Source organism: Halichoeres trimaculatus, unplaced genomic scaffold, assembly GCF_033239565.1.
Source record: "Halichoeres trimaculatus isolate MK-OKI-2021-1 unplaced genomic scaffold, fHalTri1.1 fHalTri1_scaffold_22, whole genome shotgun sequence".
In the NCBI taxonomy this organism is placed as follows: domain Eukaryota; kingdom Metazoa; phylum Chordata; class Actinopteri; order Labriformes; family Labridae; genus Halichoeres; species Halichoeres trimaculatus.
This window is the reverse complement of record NW_027437200.1, coordinates 15,218,888-15,237,620: the sequence shown is the minus strand read 5'-3', so window position 1 is coordinate 15,237,620 and position 18,733 is coordinate 15,218,888. Positions and strand designations below refer to the sequence as shown.

The following is an 18,733-nucleotide window of genomic DNA, read 5'->3' as shown; positions in this document are numbered from 1 at the left end:
CAATCTCATATAGGATTTAACCTCACGACGCATAATCATGTCGTCTGTTCAACCATTTCAGTTTGAACCCGAGGAAGACGTAAGTGAAAATGTTAATACTGAAAACAGACAATCAAACAAACTTAAAATATATATATATATATATTTATATATTAATTCGTGTTTTTTTTTGTCAAGCACTTTGTGTTGCCACTGTTGTGCACGAAAAGTGCTTTATTGAAAAAGTTTGATTGAATAATTATAGCAGCAGCTCCTTTGTGAGTGGCAGCCATATTGGTCGCTTATGGAAGGCCTCATATAACGTTTTTTGTGACCCAATCCTACATTTCATGTTTTATAAGATTATGGTTAGAAGTGTTACCGTACGGTTTGACTCCATCTGCTCTTACCTCTTTGGCCTGGCTCTGTATGATCCCACTGCGCTGAGCTGTCATCTTCACAGTCCCATCCCCACGCACCAGTGTGAGGTAGTATCCACTGCCAAAAGATTTCTTCAGGAAGAGTGAGGAGCCACAGCAGCGCATCTTACCATGAGAGATGATGGCAATGCGGTCACCCAAGATGTCTGCCTCGTCCATGTGGTGCGTGGACAAAATGATAGTCCTGCCTGAAAAGCAGACAGAGAGTGATTCAACTGGAGTCACCTGAAAGACTACAACAAGAGTGTGTGTGTTGAGTGTGTGCTCAGTGTTTGAAGTGAGAGACTGAGTCATCGAGAGTGTGTCTGAAGTGAAGAATAAGCAAATCTACAAAAAGTTGACGCGCAGTCTTGGAAATCATAGAGTGAGAAGTACTTCAGAAACCTCTTTTCTCGTTGGACCTTGTTTGTTTTGACAACTGCTGATATGAAAAAGGAGCAGACGAGAAAAGAAGCCGCAGATCAAACGTGTTCAAATCAAGCCAATATCACAATCTGTCTCTGCACTTATCTCCTTATTGCTGATTCCACCGCGCTTAGCTGCACGGCAACAAAGCAAACTCCAGAGGAGAGCGTGGGCGTGAAACTGGGACAAAATTTAAATCACGATAAAGGCCACCCTAAGCCTACTTCCCAACTTCTTCTGTGAGACCACATTTCCTTTCAGCTTTCTCTTTAATGCTGTGATTTCTTTTGATTCAAGAGGCATCAAACTGAGCACAGTTTCCCAGACAACTCTGGATTGCATTGAGAGGTTATTCATAGGTGTTCTGATCCTTTCTTATCACGCGGCATCAGGTAACACATGTTAATTAACACGTACCCCAGAAATCAAGACAAAGTACTCGACGTGTAATGAAGTCACAGCGTGGTCATGCCTTTGGAGTCAGCAGGGGAGCAATACCTGAACGTACTGAGCAGTTTGATGCAGTTATATAAAACTTAACTTAAATTCTATATGAAATGGTGAGTTTAATATTGTACTGTAGGTCTGGTTGGTTGGCTGGTGGTTCGCCACTCAGGTCCAAACCAAAGTACAACAGCTTTCCAGAGGACTGCTTTGGCATTTGGTTCAGACATTCATAATGGATGGAAAAACAATCCACCAGGCTTTGGTGACCCCTTGACTTTTCCTCGAGCATCACCACTGAGATGACATTTTGATTTGTAGGAAGGTGTCTTAAAATTTAGTTGATGGTTTGACATTAAAACCAGAACAGATATCTACAGTGCCCAGAGGATGGAGTCCAGGGCTGAAACTTACACCAAGCCATATTCATATTGGCTCTATGGATACACCTGGCTTTTACTGCAATGCTACAATCGAAGTGACAGTTGAAGAGACAGGATTCACCAATCCAAATAAGTTACTGCTTTTTATGTTACCAATGTGAATGTATGAAGCCCCTGACAGGCAAGAATCCAACAAAAACTCATCAATAGTCAAGAAGTTGTGGCATAGCTTACCAAGGTTTTGCTGCTTATTTTCAAGCTGTACCCTTTGTCTTCATCTCTCAAGGCTCCAGCATCAATGAGAGCAATGTTAGAGTGACTTAAAGGTTACCTGTCCAAAATCCACAACAGAAATCGAGTTTGGAAGATTTTTTTAAGTCTTCTGGCCAAACACTGGATGAATTTAAGTCAGATTTAGGGCCAGATTGGCTTCCCCCTGTGATTGGAAGTGTGTGGTGTTGATGCAACCATTCCACTGCTCCTGAGTTAAGTGGAAGCCTTCCCAATCTACCATTATAGACATTTTTGGTTTTAATCAGACTGCCTTTGGAGGAACATGTACAATAGCCAATGAGAGTAGTGGACTGGGGAGTATTATCAACTGTACGTAAAAGCTGTTGCGCATGGAAGCAAAACTAAACAAAACAGTTCCCAAAGCCTCATCAAGATTTTCTCCTCTAGTCTAAATTGTTGTGTTCAATATTGCTTTGGACAAAAGTGTCCACAGAGTAAAATTGTAGAATTATAGCTAAATGAACAAAAAAAAAAAAATGAAAAAAGGAGCCGTTTGTGGCATTACTAGATCATTCTTTCCCTCATATTGTTATTTTTTTTATCTTAACCCTGTACAGCCTGACCCATAAAAAGGGAAAGAAAAAACTGGGAAATTCATTTTTTGAACAATTTTAACAAAATCAAAAATAAGTTAATACATAAAAATAAATTCAATTTTTCTTCATTCATTTCATTTTTTTATAATATAATTTTTGTATCACATTTTGGCCAGCTATTTTTAAAATTAAATATGTAGCCTTTTGAATGCAAAAAAATACTTACTTTATAGAATTAGAATGATTTAGATTTTATTCTTGCAGCAACTGCTGAAAAATTTGCAATGTTTTTTTTCTGGAAAAAAAAATGGGGATGATTTTATGATAGTTACTATTTTGAAAAGACCAAAATACAACTTCAGCTGCCTGTACTGGAATGATAATCTTCAAGGGGTTAGAATAGATATGGTTTTAACATTTTTTTGATCTGGCTTTTAACTGCTTAAACTCTAAGGTCCCCTAATTTGGACTGTGCAAAAAAAGGCATAAAATTTCAAATAGACCTTGTAAATGCAGAGACAAACTATGTCACATTTCTAGTAGAGATCCAGAAAAGAAGCCAGGGGAGGTTATAGAAGCTACATCAAATACAGTATGTTCAGCATTGAAGGGTAAAGCCAGGTTTAGTCATCTGAGTTTCCACGAGAATACATGTCCATGGAACCTTTATCACAGGTATTAATCTTTTTTTTTTTTAATATTTTTTTTTATTGTATCTTATTATTTTTTAGCTGCTTTTAAATACATTTTAATTTTTTTCTTTTAATGTTTTTTTTTCACTTTGAATTGTCTTGCTGTATGAACAAACTTGCCTTGTGTTGAGGAATCATTTATTTTGTGTGATCATGATAAAAAAACATTCTGTAAAGTCACAATGTGTGTAGTCTTCACCTATTTTGAAATCAATTAAATTTAAAAGTTTGTACATGTAGAAAATGTAAGGACATGCTATTTTAGATTAAAAACTGTCTATTTTTTTTATTTATAGTTTTTCTTTTATTATCAATGTGCATGATATGTAATTGCATCACAGTGCATTGCGGTGGAAGCAGTTTCATTATTCTTTTCTATACTTGAGTCATTTTCCCTGGGTTAGATTACTGTTGCTATATACAGATTCAGATTGAGTCAAAGAAAATATACACACATCCTCTTGAAAAACTGCCATTATAATAATTGTAATTCTTCAGGAACATCCAAACCCAAATGGAACATAATTGATAATGTCAGAGAGCATCAGTTTCTATTCAACATTCTATGTAAGTGAAGAGGGACAAATTGTTCTGCTGTATGAAGCTTGGACGTCAACATGTTTATGTCTTTTTTTAACCATGTTGCTCTCTGGCATTCATTTATAGCTCAATGCACTTCAACACACAGATATGCCTCAGAACCACGAGCACGGCTGCAGACCATTAGCCATGGAAAGGCCTAATTCTGAAAAGCAAGTTTCAGTTCACATCACTTTCCCCCTGAGATGACAGGTGTGCTATATCAAGCATATTAATCCCAGAACACAGCGAGGAGATGCACTCTCAGTAAGTAGCTGACTGGCTGGAGTTTGCACCCCTTCTGCACTGAATTTGCTGGTGTTTATTACAAAAGGTCAGGTGCACCGCTGAGCTAGTTAGATTTGTATCCTCGCAGGTCACATTATCCCGGGGACAAGGACACACTCAGAGGTCATTAACTGCAGCCCGGTGAAGCCAACTCTTTTCCGCTCCGTCTCCCCTGTTCCTGCTCACATTCTCCTCACATGTGTAGCAACCAGCTGAGCTGCTAAATCTGTCCTGTCTTAGTTAAGTATTGCTGCCTTATGCTATGCCAAGCAAGTCTGGATCCATCTACATACAAACTCCAACAACAAAAAAAAGTGCCTAAGCTGAATGAGTGCCCACAGCCCAGTCAATTTAACATATGGAGGGAAAAAGCTTATGACGGGGGGGGAGGGCTGAGGAGTAGCTTGAGGTTTAGTTGGACTGAGCCAACTCATTTGGTATGGGATGCTCAAACTCACAGATGATTTTCCTGGGGATTTGTTGCGGTTTACAAGAGAGGAAATAAAAAAAAAAAAAAAAAAAAAATCAAATCGCACTGCATCATCTGGGAGTCGGGAGCAAAATAAATGTGTTTGGACTGCAGATGGCCCACAAAGGTATTCTGATTTATTGTGTGTTGTGGTGCATTACAGCACAAAGTGATATATCAAATAGAGCTGGGTGTGTTCAGGTGAATTCATAGTACTCACACTGCTTACCACAAAGTGAGGCAGAAAAATCTGTTTTTTGTTATTTCGCTTCCTCTCCTCTAAATCAAGCTGATAGAAATGGATTTCACAGTGGTTGGGTAAAGCTGAGTAGATTTTACGTACATCTGCAGTCAGATAGATCATTAGACAGGAGTGTATGAACTGCTGTTTGTGGCACTAAACTCATCTGTTAGGGATACCTGTGTGTGCTTTGAAGTGCAGCAGGGGGGCTGGAACTGATCCCAGATGAGAGCAATTCAGGCTCACATTCACACGTTTGGGCAATTTAGTGGCAACAATTAAACGAACCCGTGTGCTTTTTGACTTTGAGAGGAAACTGGAGCACCTGAAGGCGCCTCAAGGGGATAATGTGCCACAAACCACTGTTTCAATCAAGTTTGAAAGTACCTTAATGCGATTTAAAGCCTGTCTGTGGAAAGAGAAGAAACAGATGGGCCTTTTATTTTTGAAGTAATAGAAAACTGGTGAAGGTGCAAATGTTTCTTAACACAAATTTCTGTCTTTGAACACACTTGATTTCAAATCATCTCAAGGTGTCTGTGCTCAGGCTCTGAAATTGGGTTTCTGAATCACCAGAAAAGGTGACAGGTGGATGAGAGAATTCAGCTGTGGAATTGGGATTTTTTTTACACATACATTTCTTTCAGTTTCCTGATGTTATTAAGTTATGTTGGAGACCAAGAAAGGGCTATTTGCAAAAAGACTGTAAATATAATCAATTATTTGAAAATTAATTCAAACCTGTTTGTAGTTTCAACAGCAGTGGGAGAAGTAACAAATGAAATTTAATTCAATCACTGTAATTGAGAAGGTTTTGTAATATACTCAAACTTTTATAGTCAATTTTAAAACCAGTATCCTGCTACAACATTTTACACTGTGTTGTTGCTGCTGGTCTTGGCCAGGTCTCCCTTCAAAAAGGGCTTTTTATTGTCAATGGGACTAACCTGGCTGAATAATAAAATAAAATAAAATAAAATAAAATAAAATAAAACAAATTAAAATAAAATAAAATAAACAAATTAAAATAAAAGAAAATAAAATGATATGTAATAAAATATGATAAAATAAAATAAAAAAAAGAATAAAATAAAACAAAACAAAAAACCAAAAACCAAAAAGAATAGATTAATAGAATGAAATAAATGTTACACCATTTACTGGTTAAAAAAAAAATGAAACCAGAGAGGACACGAGCTGTCCCTTAACAGTGTGACAGTGCATCCAGAAACTATTCACAGCGTTTCACCAGTAGATTTGGAAAAGAAAAAAAACAAGGTGTTTTATGTAGAATTTTGAGGGAAAAATGAATTTATTTGATTTTGGAATTAAGCTGTAGCATAACAAAATGTGGGGAAAGTGAAGCACTGTGAACTTTTTCAGGATGGACTGTATGTCATTCCAGTGATCACAGCTTTGTCCTTTCCAGGTCAATAACCCATAAGATTAACAGATTTGATAAAGCTGACACCTCTTTCCAACAGCCGGGTCAAATGTGAGCTACAACCTGACTTTGTTTGGCCATCCTGCGTACTTCATAGGACTGTCTACTAAGTGCAAATTAAAAACAAAGAGAAACCAAAACCTTTAGATAACTTCAACCTAAATACACTATTGACAAAAAAGATGGGCTAAAATACTTTCTACCTCTTCCAATTTAATTGCTGTGATTTGAAAGGGCAGTGCTGTGGCAGCTCTCAGAAAAAGTGAACAAATTAAATGAGCTAGTTCCTGTTCACTTTTGAAAATTTAGACGTACTACATGTAGCTAAAACATGAACTACTCCATGTACTTTTTTCACTATATGTTCTCTTTTTTATTAAAGCCATCAATGCTTCAATCCATATCCCTCAAGCTAATTCTCCAATAAATGGATCCCTCTACGCTGTTATAGAACCACAGACAGAAAAATCGTAACTGTATTGTGTGAACTGTCTGTGAACGCCTCATCATACTCACATCTGTGCTTCACCTGCACTTCATTTCAATTTTTGCATTACACCTGTGATCTGCTTTTACAGCAGCTGAGCTGTGTGAGGAGGAGGAGAGGGGAAAGAAAACAGGTGAAAATCTGCAGAGAGGTATTAGAAGTACGAGAGGGAAAGTAGAGCCACAGCAGGAAGCCTCGCTGAGTTTTCAAGCCTATGCAGAAGTGTTAAAAATCCAGTTCTCAGAGAGACTGGCTGCAGAAACATTGGAAAAAAACAAAAACAACAGAAGAAAATAAGAAGACCAGAGCCAAAAAAGTCTGGCTTTACGCTCTACCATCCCCTACTATGGCTCTATTAAGCTGGGTGGAGTTAAAAGAAGAAACACAACTAAAACATATGCTGAACTATTTGTTGTTTGATTATATATGAATCTTCCAGTGCAAAAACTGAACATTAACAGTTTGCTCTACCTGCCCACTCTCTGATCTGCAACATGTTAGAAAGACGTTTAATTTCAAAGCATTTGCATTTTAACTCACTCTTCCTTCTGTTTGGAAAACAAACCTACATAATATCACATAAAAAGGGACAAAGGCTGATGCTTTTTATGCCATTTGTGCTGCAACATTGGCTTCAACCCTACATTAATTTGCAGTCCTGGGAAACATGTATTATGTATGGTGGTTCCATTTTTCACAAGCGCCTCAGAAACTCTGAAAGTGCATGCAACAGCAATCAGAGTGTGGAGGAAATGGAGTTGCTGCAAACGTAGATTTCAAGGTGCAGTTCTTTCCAGGTAGGATTTATTGGATATTGTCTTTATCAACATTTTATTTGTGGAGTGCACTGGCTATCATCTTTACACAGTATTTTAACCTAGAAGCCTCCTAAATGTTTTCTTCCTTTGGCCCTTTTTTGTTTCCAGAAGGTGAAGGAAGAACTTTACACCACTCAAGGTGTCGTATTTAGAGCTCCCATATTATTCAAGAATCACTTTATTAAGTCTTTTAGTGAAATTTGTGGGTCTTTTGTTTTCCTCCCAGCCCACAAAATGTGATATTTAATGACAAAACCTGTACTTAGTAGTGCTTGCGAATGTGAAATCCTGACCGAAAATGAGCTGTTTGGATTTTGGGGAATTGCTTACCTCAGCGATTACCTTTTTTGACCTATCAGGAGCAAGTCTGACCTGATTGGTCCACCGGAGTAGATACACCCGAATCCCCTTTCCACCCAGAGATTTCTCTCCAGCAGCAGGGAGGAGAATGCTGCATTTCAGGGCCATCACTGCTCTGTTTTTGGCTGTAAACAGCCACTCAGTTCCATCATGCACAAGCTTCCCATCTCAAAAGAAGACAAGACTAAGTGGCTAGAGTTCATTTATCAAGGAAATGTGCCAGCTACACTCAGTAAAACTGTGCATGTGTGTGCTAGTCACTTCATGGCCGACTGCTTTTCCAACTTTGGACAGTACAACAGAGGGCTAGCCAATAGACTGGTACTGATTCCAGGCGCTTTACCAACCATCCGCCAACAAACCTCGGACCCTGGAAATGTGAGTATTTTAAATGCTGTGTGCTGTGGAGCAGATGTAAGAGCTTTTCCTCAGTGTCCCCCTGTCTCTGTGTTAGCTTCAGGATGCTAACTTTAGCTGCGGTTAGCCTGTTGTTTTAGACTGTAATGTTAGAGTAAACGAGCTTCGCTGTTTTCTAAACATTGTGCACTCAGAGCTCGTGGCACCGCTCTCGGTAACGTGGAAGAGCGGGGTGGTATCAGTGGTGGCTCATTTACATATGAAGGCCACGCCCACTAAATCAGACCGTTCTGAACAGAGGGGCTATGAGAGCCTGGAAACAATGCTGCTGTGCTTAATTTATTGGCTTTTTGGACCAAAACATGTTGCTACCATTTCATGAAGACATCAATGATCCATATTAAACTGCAGAAAATGAGCTTTAAGCATGGGATTATCAGCTGTAATAAAAGTCTGTTACAATATCCTGTTTATGGCGTTTAGGGAATGTAGGTTTGAGCTGTTTAACCACTAATTAAATCCTAACAGCTAACTTGAGGGATGCTAATGTTTTTACCTTTAATTGTTACAGGAATGCTGTAGAAAGTCTGCAGAGGAACCATATTTCATTTGCCCTAAGTGAGTTAGATTTTTGTATCACGTGCGGATATGTAAAATGTCAGTTACGTGGCTGTAAAACCCTTGTGGGACTTGCATAAAGGAATAGAAAACAGAGCCTTAAAGGGACAAAAAATGATGGCTAATGAGTGAAATTGCTAATTATGATCAATAAATCAGGTGGTATAAAATGATGCTGTCGCAGCAAAAACACACAAGGCTGAATGTATGAGATTTATCATATGAATGCCATCCCAGAGGCCCGTTTTATAACATAATGAGTGGGGTAATCAACTTCTCCGTAATGGCTGATAATTAAAAATTCATAATTTTCTAATTCCCACTTTAAATCTTCACCTTCTCCGGCTCTTTTCTAATGGCACATAACGACAGGAACGCATTTCCTATTTGCTTCCAGTTGTATTCAGCGTCTTTGTGTTCGATGTACACAGAGAGTTTAATTAGACTATTAGAACATATTCACTGAATTCATGCTCCTTTCTACCTCGAGCAGTTTTAAGACCAAACAAGCTGCGACTAAACTAAATCAAAACAATATCCACTCAAGGCAATCCGGTCAACACTCCTGTGTGAAAAACTTGCGCACTTAATTAGCTATGAAAAACCGCAATTTCAGTCGTTAGCTTTTTTTTTCCCCCCACATGATTGAGCCGCCTGTGGCTTTTTTGTGGCTTTTTTTTCCTGCTTAATGACAAACCTTTGTAACACACTGGTGCAAATAAGAGCAGAAAGGCACAAAACATGAGTCATTCAAGCAGCCAGGATGTGGGTGTTCTCATTATAACAGAGTTATCTCCGCCTCCCAATTGGAGTGAAAGGGCTTGATTAGAGCCAGAGAAGCTAATGACACAGCGAGGGCGGAATGTCACTCAATGCACATTAAACATTTAGACATCTGTTGAGAGAATGTGTTACTATAATGTCCGTGCCCTGCTTACAGCCACTAGCAAAAGAGGAGTGTATGAGGCCGGAGAGCGACAAGCTGACTGATATGGCAGACAATTAGAGACTCTGTTAAATAGCAATGTCAATTAAAGCGTCCGAGATTCACTTGTCCTAACTTCCATTTCAATCTGTTCCAGTACAAATTACAATTTCTCTCCTCCCACGGCTGAGTGTCACACAAGAAAGACAAAAAAATAACGTCAGGCAGCCACTCTGGATTTTTTATTATATCCAAAGTTCACCTTTCTTGGCACAGGTTTGGGATGTTTCTCACTTTTTGCTCCACACTGCAAAAAAACAGAAATCTTATCAAGCGTTTTTGTCTTATTTTAAGTAAAAATTAAATCTCATTATCTTGTTATGCTTAATATGAGCCACATTCACCTGGGCCCGTATGCATGACAAGCCATTAGCGGGGAAAACGGACTGTTTGTACTAACGGCGAAAAAGAAGTTGATGAGCAGTATGCGCGGGCCAAAATAGCATTACATGTAACGGAGGAATACCCTAACATTACAGAAGCAGGATTACAGCACCTGTTTGGCTGTTTAAAGGCAGACATCGCGTGATGCGTGATAGTTTAAGACAAATATGCAAAGACAGTTGACAACCCTTGGGAAAAGATGGAGCAACAGATTTAGGAGACACATTTTTTCACTGAACAGATGAGATAAGGGAGACAAACCAGCGAGGCTTGCTATCATCAATTTCATACGTTTGATTCGCTCTTTGCTTTGGTCCTCCCAAGATGAGTTCACTGCTTTAAAAGTTATTCATCAAGGCACTGGGGCATTGCTGCAGCGCTTGTTTTGCAAAGCAGCTTTCATATTACTGATTTTATTATTGAGGTTTTCTACTGTGCGCTCATTTGACAAACTTTCTCTTTGTTTACCTGATTGACTCACGGATCCATGTGTATTTTTGTAAAAGTGTCTTTATTTCTCCGGCTAAAAAATATTGTCGTTGATCCTCTCTCAGTCACACCGTTACCGCTCGCTAGGTTTATTGCAGTTTATGACTGGTATACACGGGCAGTTTGAATCTTTTTGATGGGGTTTTCCAGGAGGTTCCCCTTAATCATAATGTAATCTGTGTTGCTTTAATGGTGTTATATCCAAGAGTGGACAGCGTGGCTCTGCAATTTACCATTGCACGAGTCTGCGCAGATAAGAATGTGAGGGATTCTGGGAGAATCTAAGTGGAGCCGGGTGACAAAGTTATTATTTTTTTTCTTTTGAGAGTCTAATCACTTCTTGACTCTACCCCCTGACATATTTTACAGTCCCCCCAAAAATTACACAAGAACAGCAGCTGTCAATCATCGTTAAACATGACGTAACAACCTCATTTTTCACGTCATACAACGAATGTAAACTGAACTTTTCTGAAAAAAGAGGATTTGAATACAAGAAAGCCAAATAACATCTTCAAATCACAACAACAATCAGACATGAGAGGCATTTTTACGAGGTGAATTAATTCTTTAAAGTTTGGCCGCAGCCCATCTGGAATGACTGGAGAGTTTGATTTTTTGACCTATCTAGCAGCCAGCCACCAGGGGGAGCAGTTTTTGTGGCAACCTCACTTCGGGCCGAGCAAGATAACATCCTTTTTTTTTTTTTTTTTTTTTTTACAGTCTGTGGTTGCAAGCAATTCAGACCTCATTTTTGTCTTTAATAACTTGAATGGGAAATTCAGTCTAAAAACACATTTTCTACCGAAAAAAAGACAAAAACACTTTACACACTAAAACTAAGATTTTAGTTTTTTCCAGTGCAGCTCTGTGCATTTCATGAAGTTCTCCATACATAAGCCACTTATAAAGTCTTCATTATTATACCTTGTTTGTACTTCAACAGCAGCTCCCAGATCCCCCTGCGGGCGTATGGGTCCACTCCAGCAGTCGGCTCATCCAGGATGACGATTTTCGAGCCGCCGACAAACGCTATAGCCACAGACAGCTTCCTCTGCATGCCACCTACAAGACAGAAACACCTACGTCAGCTTCATGTAAGTGATATATTCTGCTCCGGACATGACTGAAAATATAAAAAATCACATCCGACATGGCATGGAGACTCATCTTTGTTTTGTGGAGTGGAAATTCAGGCTGTGATCTGTGAAAAATCCCACACACCTATCTGTCAGCACTAGCTTTCAGATGTGAAATAGACAGAACATCGGAAGCTGATTGTGGAATGAATTTGTCGAGATGTACCGTGCTGGATTTTATTGTCTTTTGCAGGATGTACAATGATTGATCGCGGGGATGCAGAGACACCCCTCCCCGGGTTATTCGAGGCTCCGCTCTCAGAGCAGCCTCTTCAAGATGCATCCAATGTAGTGCTAATGTAGTGGAAATGTCAGCATAGATCAACCCTGAAAGTCATATTTCAGTGATTTTGCTCACAAGCAATCCGTGACTGGGGGCAATTTATCATAAAGGACTTGCCTGAGCCCCCAGCACCTGACAATGAATTACAACCTGTGACATGCAGGTACAGTGCATGTGTACTCTGAGACAGCTGCATGCATATTGGCTGGCAGGGAAACAGCACGACAAGGAGATCTTAACCTGAATAGAAAGGATAATCTGCTGATGATATTTCTTCCCAGGGGAGGCGCATGAACAGGCACAAAAATAGATTTGCATTTCTGCATAATTTCACTGAGATACTCAAACAGAAACAACCAAAACACGCCAATGTGCAAATGTGAAGACACACCTGACAGATTCTTGGCAAGATCCTTCCTCTTATGTGGTAAACCAACATCCTTAATCATCTGGTCCATCTCCATTTTCACCTCCTCAGAGCTGGAGCCTTTCAGGCGGGAGTAGAAGTAGATATGCTCCTCGACTGTCAACCTGTGAAGGTATAAATATCAGCACAGCAGAGTGATTGGCATGTGAGGGGTTTTGAGTCCAAAGAGGGCACCACCTGCCACTTATTCATGTTTCTGAATTAGATGTATCCTTTTCTTATTATCTAGGTAGAGCACTAGCTTTACATAACATCAGGATCACTTCAATCAAAAGACTGGAGTCCAGTGATGCCTCTAGGAGGTCACAGAGCCAGTGTTCCCACTAGTGCTGCTCCCAACAAGGGCCAACATCTGGTTTAGAAAAATGAAGCTTATGTGGAAGTGCTGAAAGTTGCTGTTCACTGAGAATCCGCTTGAGGCTGGCTGCAAAAAGACCAAAAACAGCGTATGCACCAAGCCAAAAAACAAACTTTCACAGCATTAAAAAAAACATACTAACAACCTTGCTCAAAAAAACAAAATTTAAAAAGTGACAAATGGAGCTTGATGAAATTTTCAGGAAATGTTCAAAATGGGATAAGGAAGAAGTGATTCACTTTTGGGGGTGATCCGGATCACCGTCAAGATGCAGGATTTTTTTAAAGGACTCTTTCTCATTGTGAGATGGGGCTGTTTTCACCATAAGTGTATATAACTCCATGATAAATGGTCAGATTGCTTTGCAAAACAATACAAGACAAGGTCACCATCATTTCTGACAGATGTAAAAGTACGATCCAGATCCTGACAATATTCTGGATGCTAAGATCTGGAATATGAAATATGTGCTGGGTCATCTTAATTTTCAACACTGTCAGGTAACAAATTATCGTACAAACCTGCAACTAACACCAAATTGTAGCAGACAGTCTGCTGAAAGGGAGTATAACATTAAAGTAAGAATAAAGTGTAACGTTACAACCACAATATGTTTGGTGGAGGTCTTTAAAAACAGACACTAAGAGCAATTCCTGAATTTGCCTCACAAGTAAGAACACTATGTGTCATAATGTGTCTTTCTCTGCTGGCATGAATATTTTAACCCTACTTAATATAGATGCTTTGACTGTCTTGGATTAATATTAATGAAAGTAATTTGCAGGTGCTTAGCCATAATTATGATGTAGGACTTTTGTGGAGTTGCAGGTAATCAGTTTGTGCAGAGCGGGAAACAGAGGGGACTACAAAGGTGACAGAAAAAAAGAAATAATAGCTGGGAGTGATACTATTAGGAGATATTTTGAGGATAGAGTGAGCAGAGTTCACCTCATTTTTTAGCAGGAAAAAAAAGCCGAAGTGATAATGATGTGTTGATGTGAAGTACTGAGCCCTCTTTACGCATATGATTTAACTGCAATGTAATGATCATCTCCTTCTCCCCGAACACCAGAGGCAACACATGATTATTACAATGACCGCTTGAGCTTCCAAATGCACTCACTCGTTGAATAAGACGTTGTGCTGTGGGCACATTCCCAAGTACTTGCGGATGCTGTCCATGTCAGTGTGGATATCGTATCCGTTAATGAGAGCGGTTCCAGATGTCGGCGGGAAGAGTCCAGTCAGAATCGACCTACAGAGAAAAAAGAGCCTTAAGAAGTCTAGCTGTTGACGGATGGCTGATGATTAATAATGAAATGCTGAAAAACAGAGCTGCCAAGGCACTCAAATTAAGACTACCTGCAACTTAGAAACAGCTGCTCGAACATAATGGTGTATTAAGATTTATTCCCCGCTCCATTTAAACACATTTATCAAAAGATGTTCTGCCCTACTTCATCACTGTGTTTAAATTAAAGAGACAAACAGTAGGAGAGGGACGTTCTTACCACAGCTGCTGTTGTAAGAGCAAAACAGGAGCAATCACTATTCATATTTAACTCACAGAAGAACAAAGACCTAAGTGTAGTGCTACAAATGACAAACATCAAGCACCCTTCACTGACACTGAGTTTGTACAGTATAAACTGTGTATGCAATTAAAATGCATTTAATTGTTTAGTGATGAATGTAAATGCACGGTGGAATATACTGATGAGGAAAACAGAATATTACATGGAAAGAAATGCATAGTGCACACTAATGAGTATTACAAAGCAAAGTGTATGAATCACAATAGGAAATTTCTACTGTATGGTAAGACACGTAATATACAATAAGACATTATACAATACTGAAAAAAAATCTGTTTTACAATCATATATGTTTATAATTCAATAAGGCAGTTATATAAGGCAGGAAAAAAATGTGTATTGTATGGTCAAATATGTATGTCATATAGTTGGAGATGTATATGACATAGTGGGGTGTGAAGACCATACAGATTGAAATACATCTTACACTCTAAGCTATGATGAGCTGTTAACATTATGTGTTCGGATCTCTATGTTCAGAAAGATTTGTGTATTGTACAATTAGAAATGTATGAACAGTGAGGAATTAATACTATACAGTTTATAAAATACAGGGTAAGCTATTGAAAAATTTTGTTAACAAATGTATTATGAAATTTAAACTGTATTTTAAGAGACTTAAATAATACAATAAATGTGTATAATACTAATAGAATTAGGGTTGGGAGGAAAAAAACAAAACTCAATTTATTGGGATTTTTTTTGTTTGACTATATAGAAAATCTGGATTCTTTGTTAAAAAATCCCCCCCAAATTCAGAGTCCACATTTCAGTCTTGGTTTATAAACTGCATTGGAAAAAGTTACCTTTTTATGAGAAAATATGGCTCCTGATCGAGTCTGTCTAAAGAAGCAAACTAAAAATTGTAGAAATCGCAAAAAACGTAAAAATCTAAAAAATTGTAAAAATCGTAAAATTTGTAAAAAAAACGTAAAAAGTGTAAAAAATTGTAAAAATTGTAAAAATCAAAAATCGCAATGTAAATTGAATTGACACCCCAAAAATTGTAACAGCATATGGTCCCAGCCTTGAGAAGACTTGTTTGTCATAAAGTGATAAATGTATATCACAAGGTAAAAAGTCTTAAATACTGTAAGTTATTTAATTTTCATGGTAATATTTGTTTGTTATATGACAAGAAATGCATATAATACAATAAGAAATGTATATTGAATGGTAAGAAATATGTATTGTATGGTAAGACATGCATTTTACATGTACGAAATGTATATTGTGCAGTATAAAATGTATATCATACAGGAAGACATACATTTTGTGTGGATGGAGTGATGTCATTGCAGAGTAAACATGTATATTGCTTTATTACAATACAAAACAAATTGCTCAGCTAAACTGTGAGTATGGAATATTGTGAAAGGGTGAATTCCTCTGCACTAGCAGGAAATATAATTCACTTGTGAAGATGATTATTTTTCATCATCATAGGAAGAGGAAAGAGAAATGGGGCAGTCTATTTTCTGGCCAAAAATATCAAACACTGTTCAAAAAAACGATGATAACTGTTGAAAAATAAATGAAAATGATACCCTTTAACAACATTTAACTTTTAATGTAGTTTTACCTTTTTTGGATTAAGCCTCTGTGCTCCTCTTTCTTCCTTTTACTTCACTTTACTTTTTGGTTTGTTTTGTGTGTGTGTGTGTGTGTGTGTGTGTGTGTGTGTGTGTGTGTGTGTGTGTGTGTGTGTGTGTGTGTGTGTGTGCTGGGGTGAGGGGTTGTGTGTGTCCTGACCGGCTGTAACACTGCATTTCACAGACAGATAGATACTGTGCTTTCACAATGCATCCACACAGAGCTGCTCTGTGTGACAGAGTCCTTCCTCTGTCCTTCTCTGTTATTGTGCTCTGTTATGTTTGGTTACAGTCGCTCTAAGCGGATGTCTTCCCTTCAGCCCTTAGTCTTGCATCACTTGCTCTCCCTCGCTCATTCTTTCCGGGCCACTGGGTCTTGGTTATTTCTGTCATCCCCAAGCCCTTCCAACCTTTCAACTATTTTCTAAACGGCAATTAGATGAGTCCGAATCTGAGCGCAGCAGCTGACTGTGTGTGATAAATGTCCTCTCAGAAGATGTCACTCTAAGACAGCGCTGACTGCTGAATTAATGTAGCTACAGTACACTTAGCTGCACCCAATGAAAAACATGGGAGGATGTGATAATGCGGCTCACATTGTGGTTGTTTTTCCAGCTCCGTTGTGGCCCAGGAAAGATGTGATCTGATTCTCATAGAAGTCGATGCTCAGCCCGTCCACAGCCAGCTTCTTTCCAGTCTTGTAGATTTTCACCAGGTTGCGGATTGAGACCCCTGCTTTCATATTGGGTGCTGGTTTCTCTAGATATGCTTTAAAACACATTTAAATATTGACTAGGACACAAAGATAAACAAAAGCAGGTGAAAAAAAAATCATTAAAAATGCACTTTTAAAGAATCACATCATGATGTCTATGAGGGAAAAGACCACCCTGCCTTCAGACATACTCTTACTTATTCAAGAGGAGAATAAAAACCAGACTCATCAATATTTCTGATGCTGAAAAACTCAGATTTAATGTCTGTTTACCGTTGTGTGCAGTAGAGTCTTTCAGCAGGTCGGGATCAGACTGACTCTCTGAGGTCGTCCCACACCAATAAGATGAAGTGAAAGGGAAGTACCACGGCTTAGGGATTCCATACTGGCCTGGGATCAAACGTTATACACATTTTAATAACAGCGTGGCTGTGGGGAACATGTGCTTTGCTGTGTATGTTTCCCCTTTGACAGCCTGGCACAAATCCTGCCTTCCTTTAATTAGACTTGATGAAAAAAAGCATTAAGAGCATCCTGCTGCATTAGCCATTAATTCAAATTAAGGGGAGGGATCTCATGCAAGGAAAGCAATTAGCATCTTCACATCCCTATTTTATGTTACTTAGAGTTAAATTGTCCATGAATAAAAAAAAAATAACATGAATACCTGGGAAGACGTTCTCGATGTACCAGGTGAGCACCCAGTAAATGAAGGCATCCAAGAGCATCATGAGGATGGACACGATGAAGGTGTAGCGATCTCCTTCTTCTGGACTCTCCAGGATGTTGTACCACTGAATCCCAATGCCTTGCACCTCGTACTTAGCAAACGTCTCACAGCCGTAGCCAAAGGCGACACACGACAATAAGCTCTGGGGATGAAAGACAAGCTAGTTAGGAGCACTTCCACAATTTCTTGCATATTAATGCTGAGAGCTTCTTTACTTTACATCAGACAACAGGTGCTGGCTAATGCTACATGATGATTGGTGACCATTAAGGTATGTTCCAAAATGTTCTGTATGTTCTGGTAGTCTCATGATTGATCAATGATGTTGACAAAGCTGATGTAAGAAGTCACATCACTTTAAAAATTCTGTCTTCCTTTATAGAATGAGACTGAGAATTATGTTTTGGCAATTTCAGACTCCCATAACTTTTTAAGCCAAAAAAAAAAGTAAATTATTTATACTGACAGTATAAATAATTTATAGGATTATAAATGTATTAATTGATAAATGTGAATAGAGCCCCAATACTAACAGGAGGAAACAGTAAACTTCAGCAAAGGACAAGGGAAGATTTAAATTTGCAGTTATTGTTAGTTGCTGTCAGAGTTGTTGGCCAAACAAGCATGGAGAAAAAAAAAAAAACTGCTGAGCTGCTAAAGTTGTTTTCTTAAATGCTAATGACCTATCGGCGTTGATGAACACAGAAGAGCACAAAACAAAGTTTCTGTTGAAACCAAGAGGAAAACTCCATACCTTGGACATGAATCAACCTGGAAGTGCAAAAACAGCAGCTTTTTGGGATTGAGGCTGGTGACAAAAAGACCCAAGACCAGAGGCCAAGCTACAAACAGACGACTTTATGGGGTTACAAACTTTGACTACAGCCTGGTTCAAAAAAAGGCTTAAGTCTTAGTAACTTGTTCCTCCATTGGCACACACTCTATGCTGGGGATTTCTGTATAATTTAAAAGTTTAGACGCTCTTAAGACCATGACTGACAGGTAGGTGTCCTACAGCTATTAGTGAGATGGCTCAAAACCTACCTTTTGTCAAATAAGGTTTCAAAATGCCTTAATAGAAGCAGATGGGTGGCGTCACAGAAATAATACCCATAATTTTCACAGTCTATAGTTGAAACTGATCCTTGATTCTGGAAATGGATCGGTGCATCCTTTACCAGTGGTGCAGCACTTGGACCAGC

The 18,733-nt window shown here is 38.7% G+C and overlaps 1 protein-coding gene across 1 annotated transcript in view; it reads right to left on the bottom strand.

Annotated features, from left to right (window-relative positions):
- Positions 1-18,733, bottom strand: part of LOC141811163 (phospholipid-transporting ATPase ABCA1) — a 262,749-nt gene that overhangs the window by 124,199 nt on the left and 119,817 nt on the right. The window contains exons 17-23 of the mRNA XM_074699107.1: positions 17,469-17,673; positions 17,075-17,191; positions 16,683-16,854; positions 14,023-14,154; positions 12,506-12,645; positions 11,620-11,757; positions 390-607 (exon numbers count right to left, since the gene is read on the bottom strand). Of these exons, the coding sequence (XP_074555208.1) occupies positions 390-607; positions 11,620-11,757; positions 12,506-12,645; positions 14,023-14,154; positions 16,683-16,854; positions 17,075-17,191; positions 17,469-17,673 (1,122 nt within the window). The remainder of the gene's footprint in view (positions 1-389; positions 608-11,619; positions 11,758-12,505; positions 12,646-14,022; positions 14,155-16,682; positions 16,855-17,074; positions 17,192-17,468; positions 17,674-18,733) is intronic.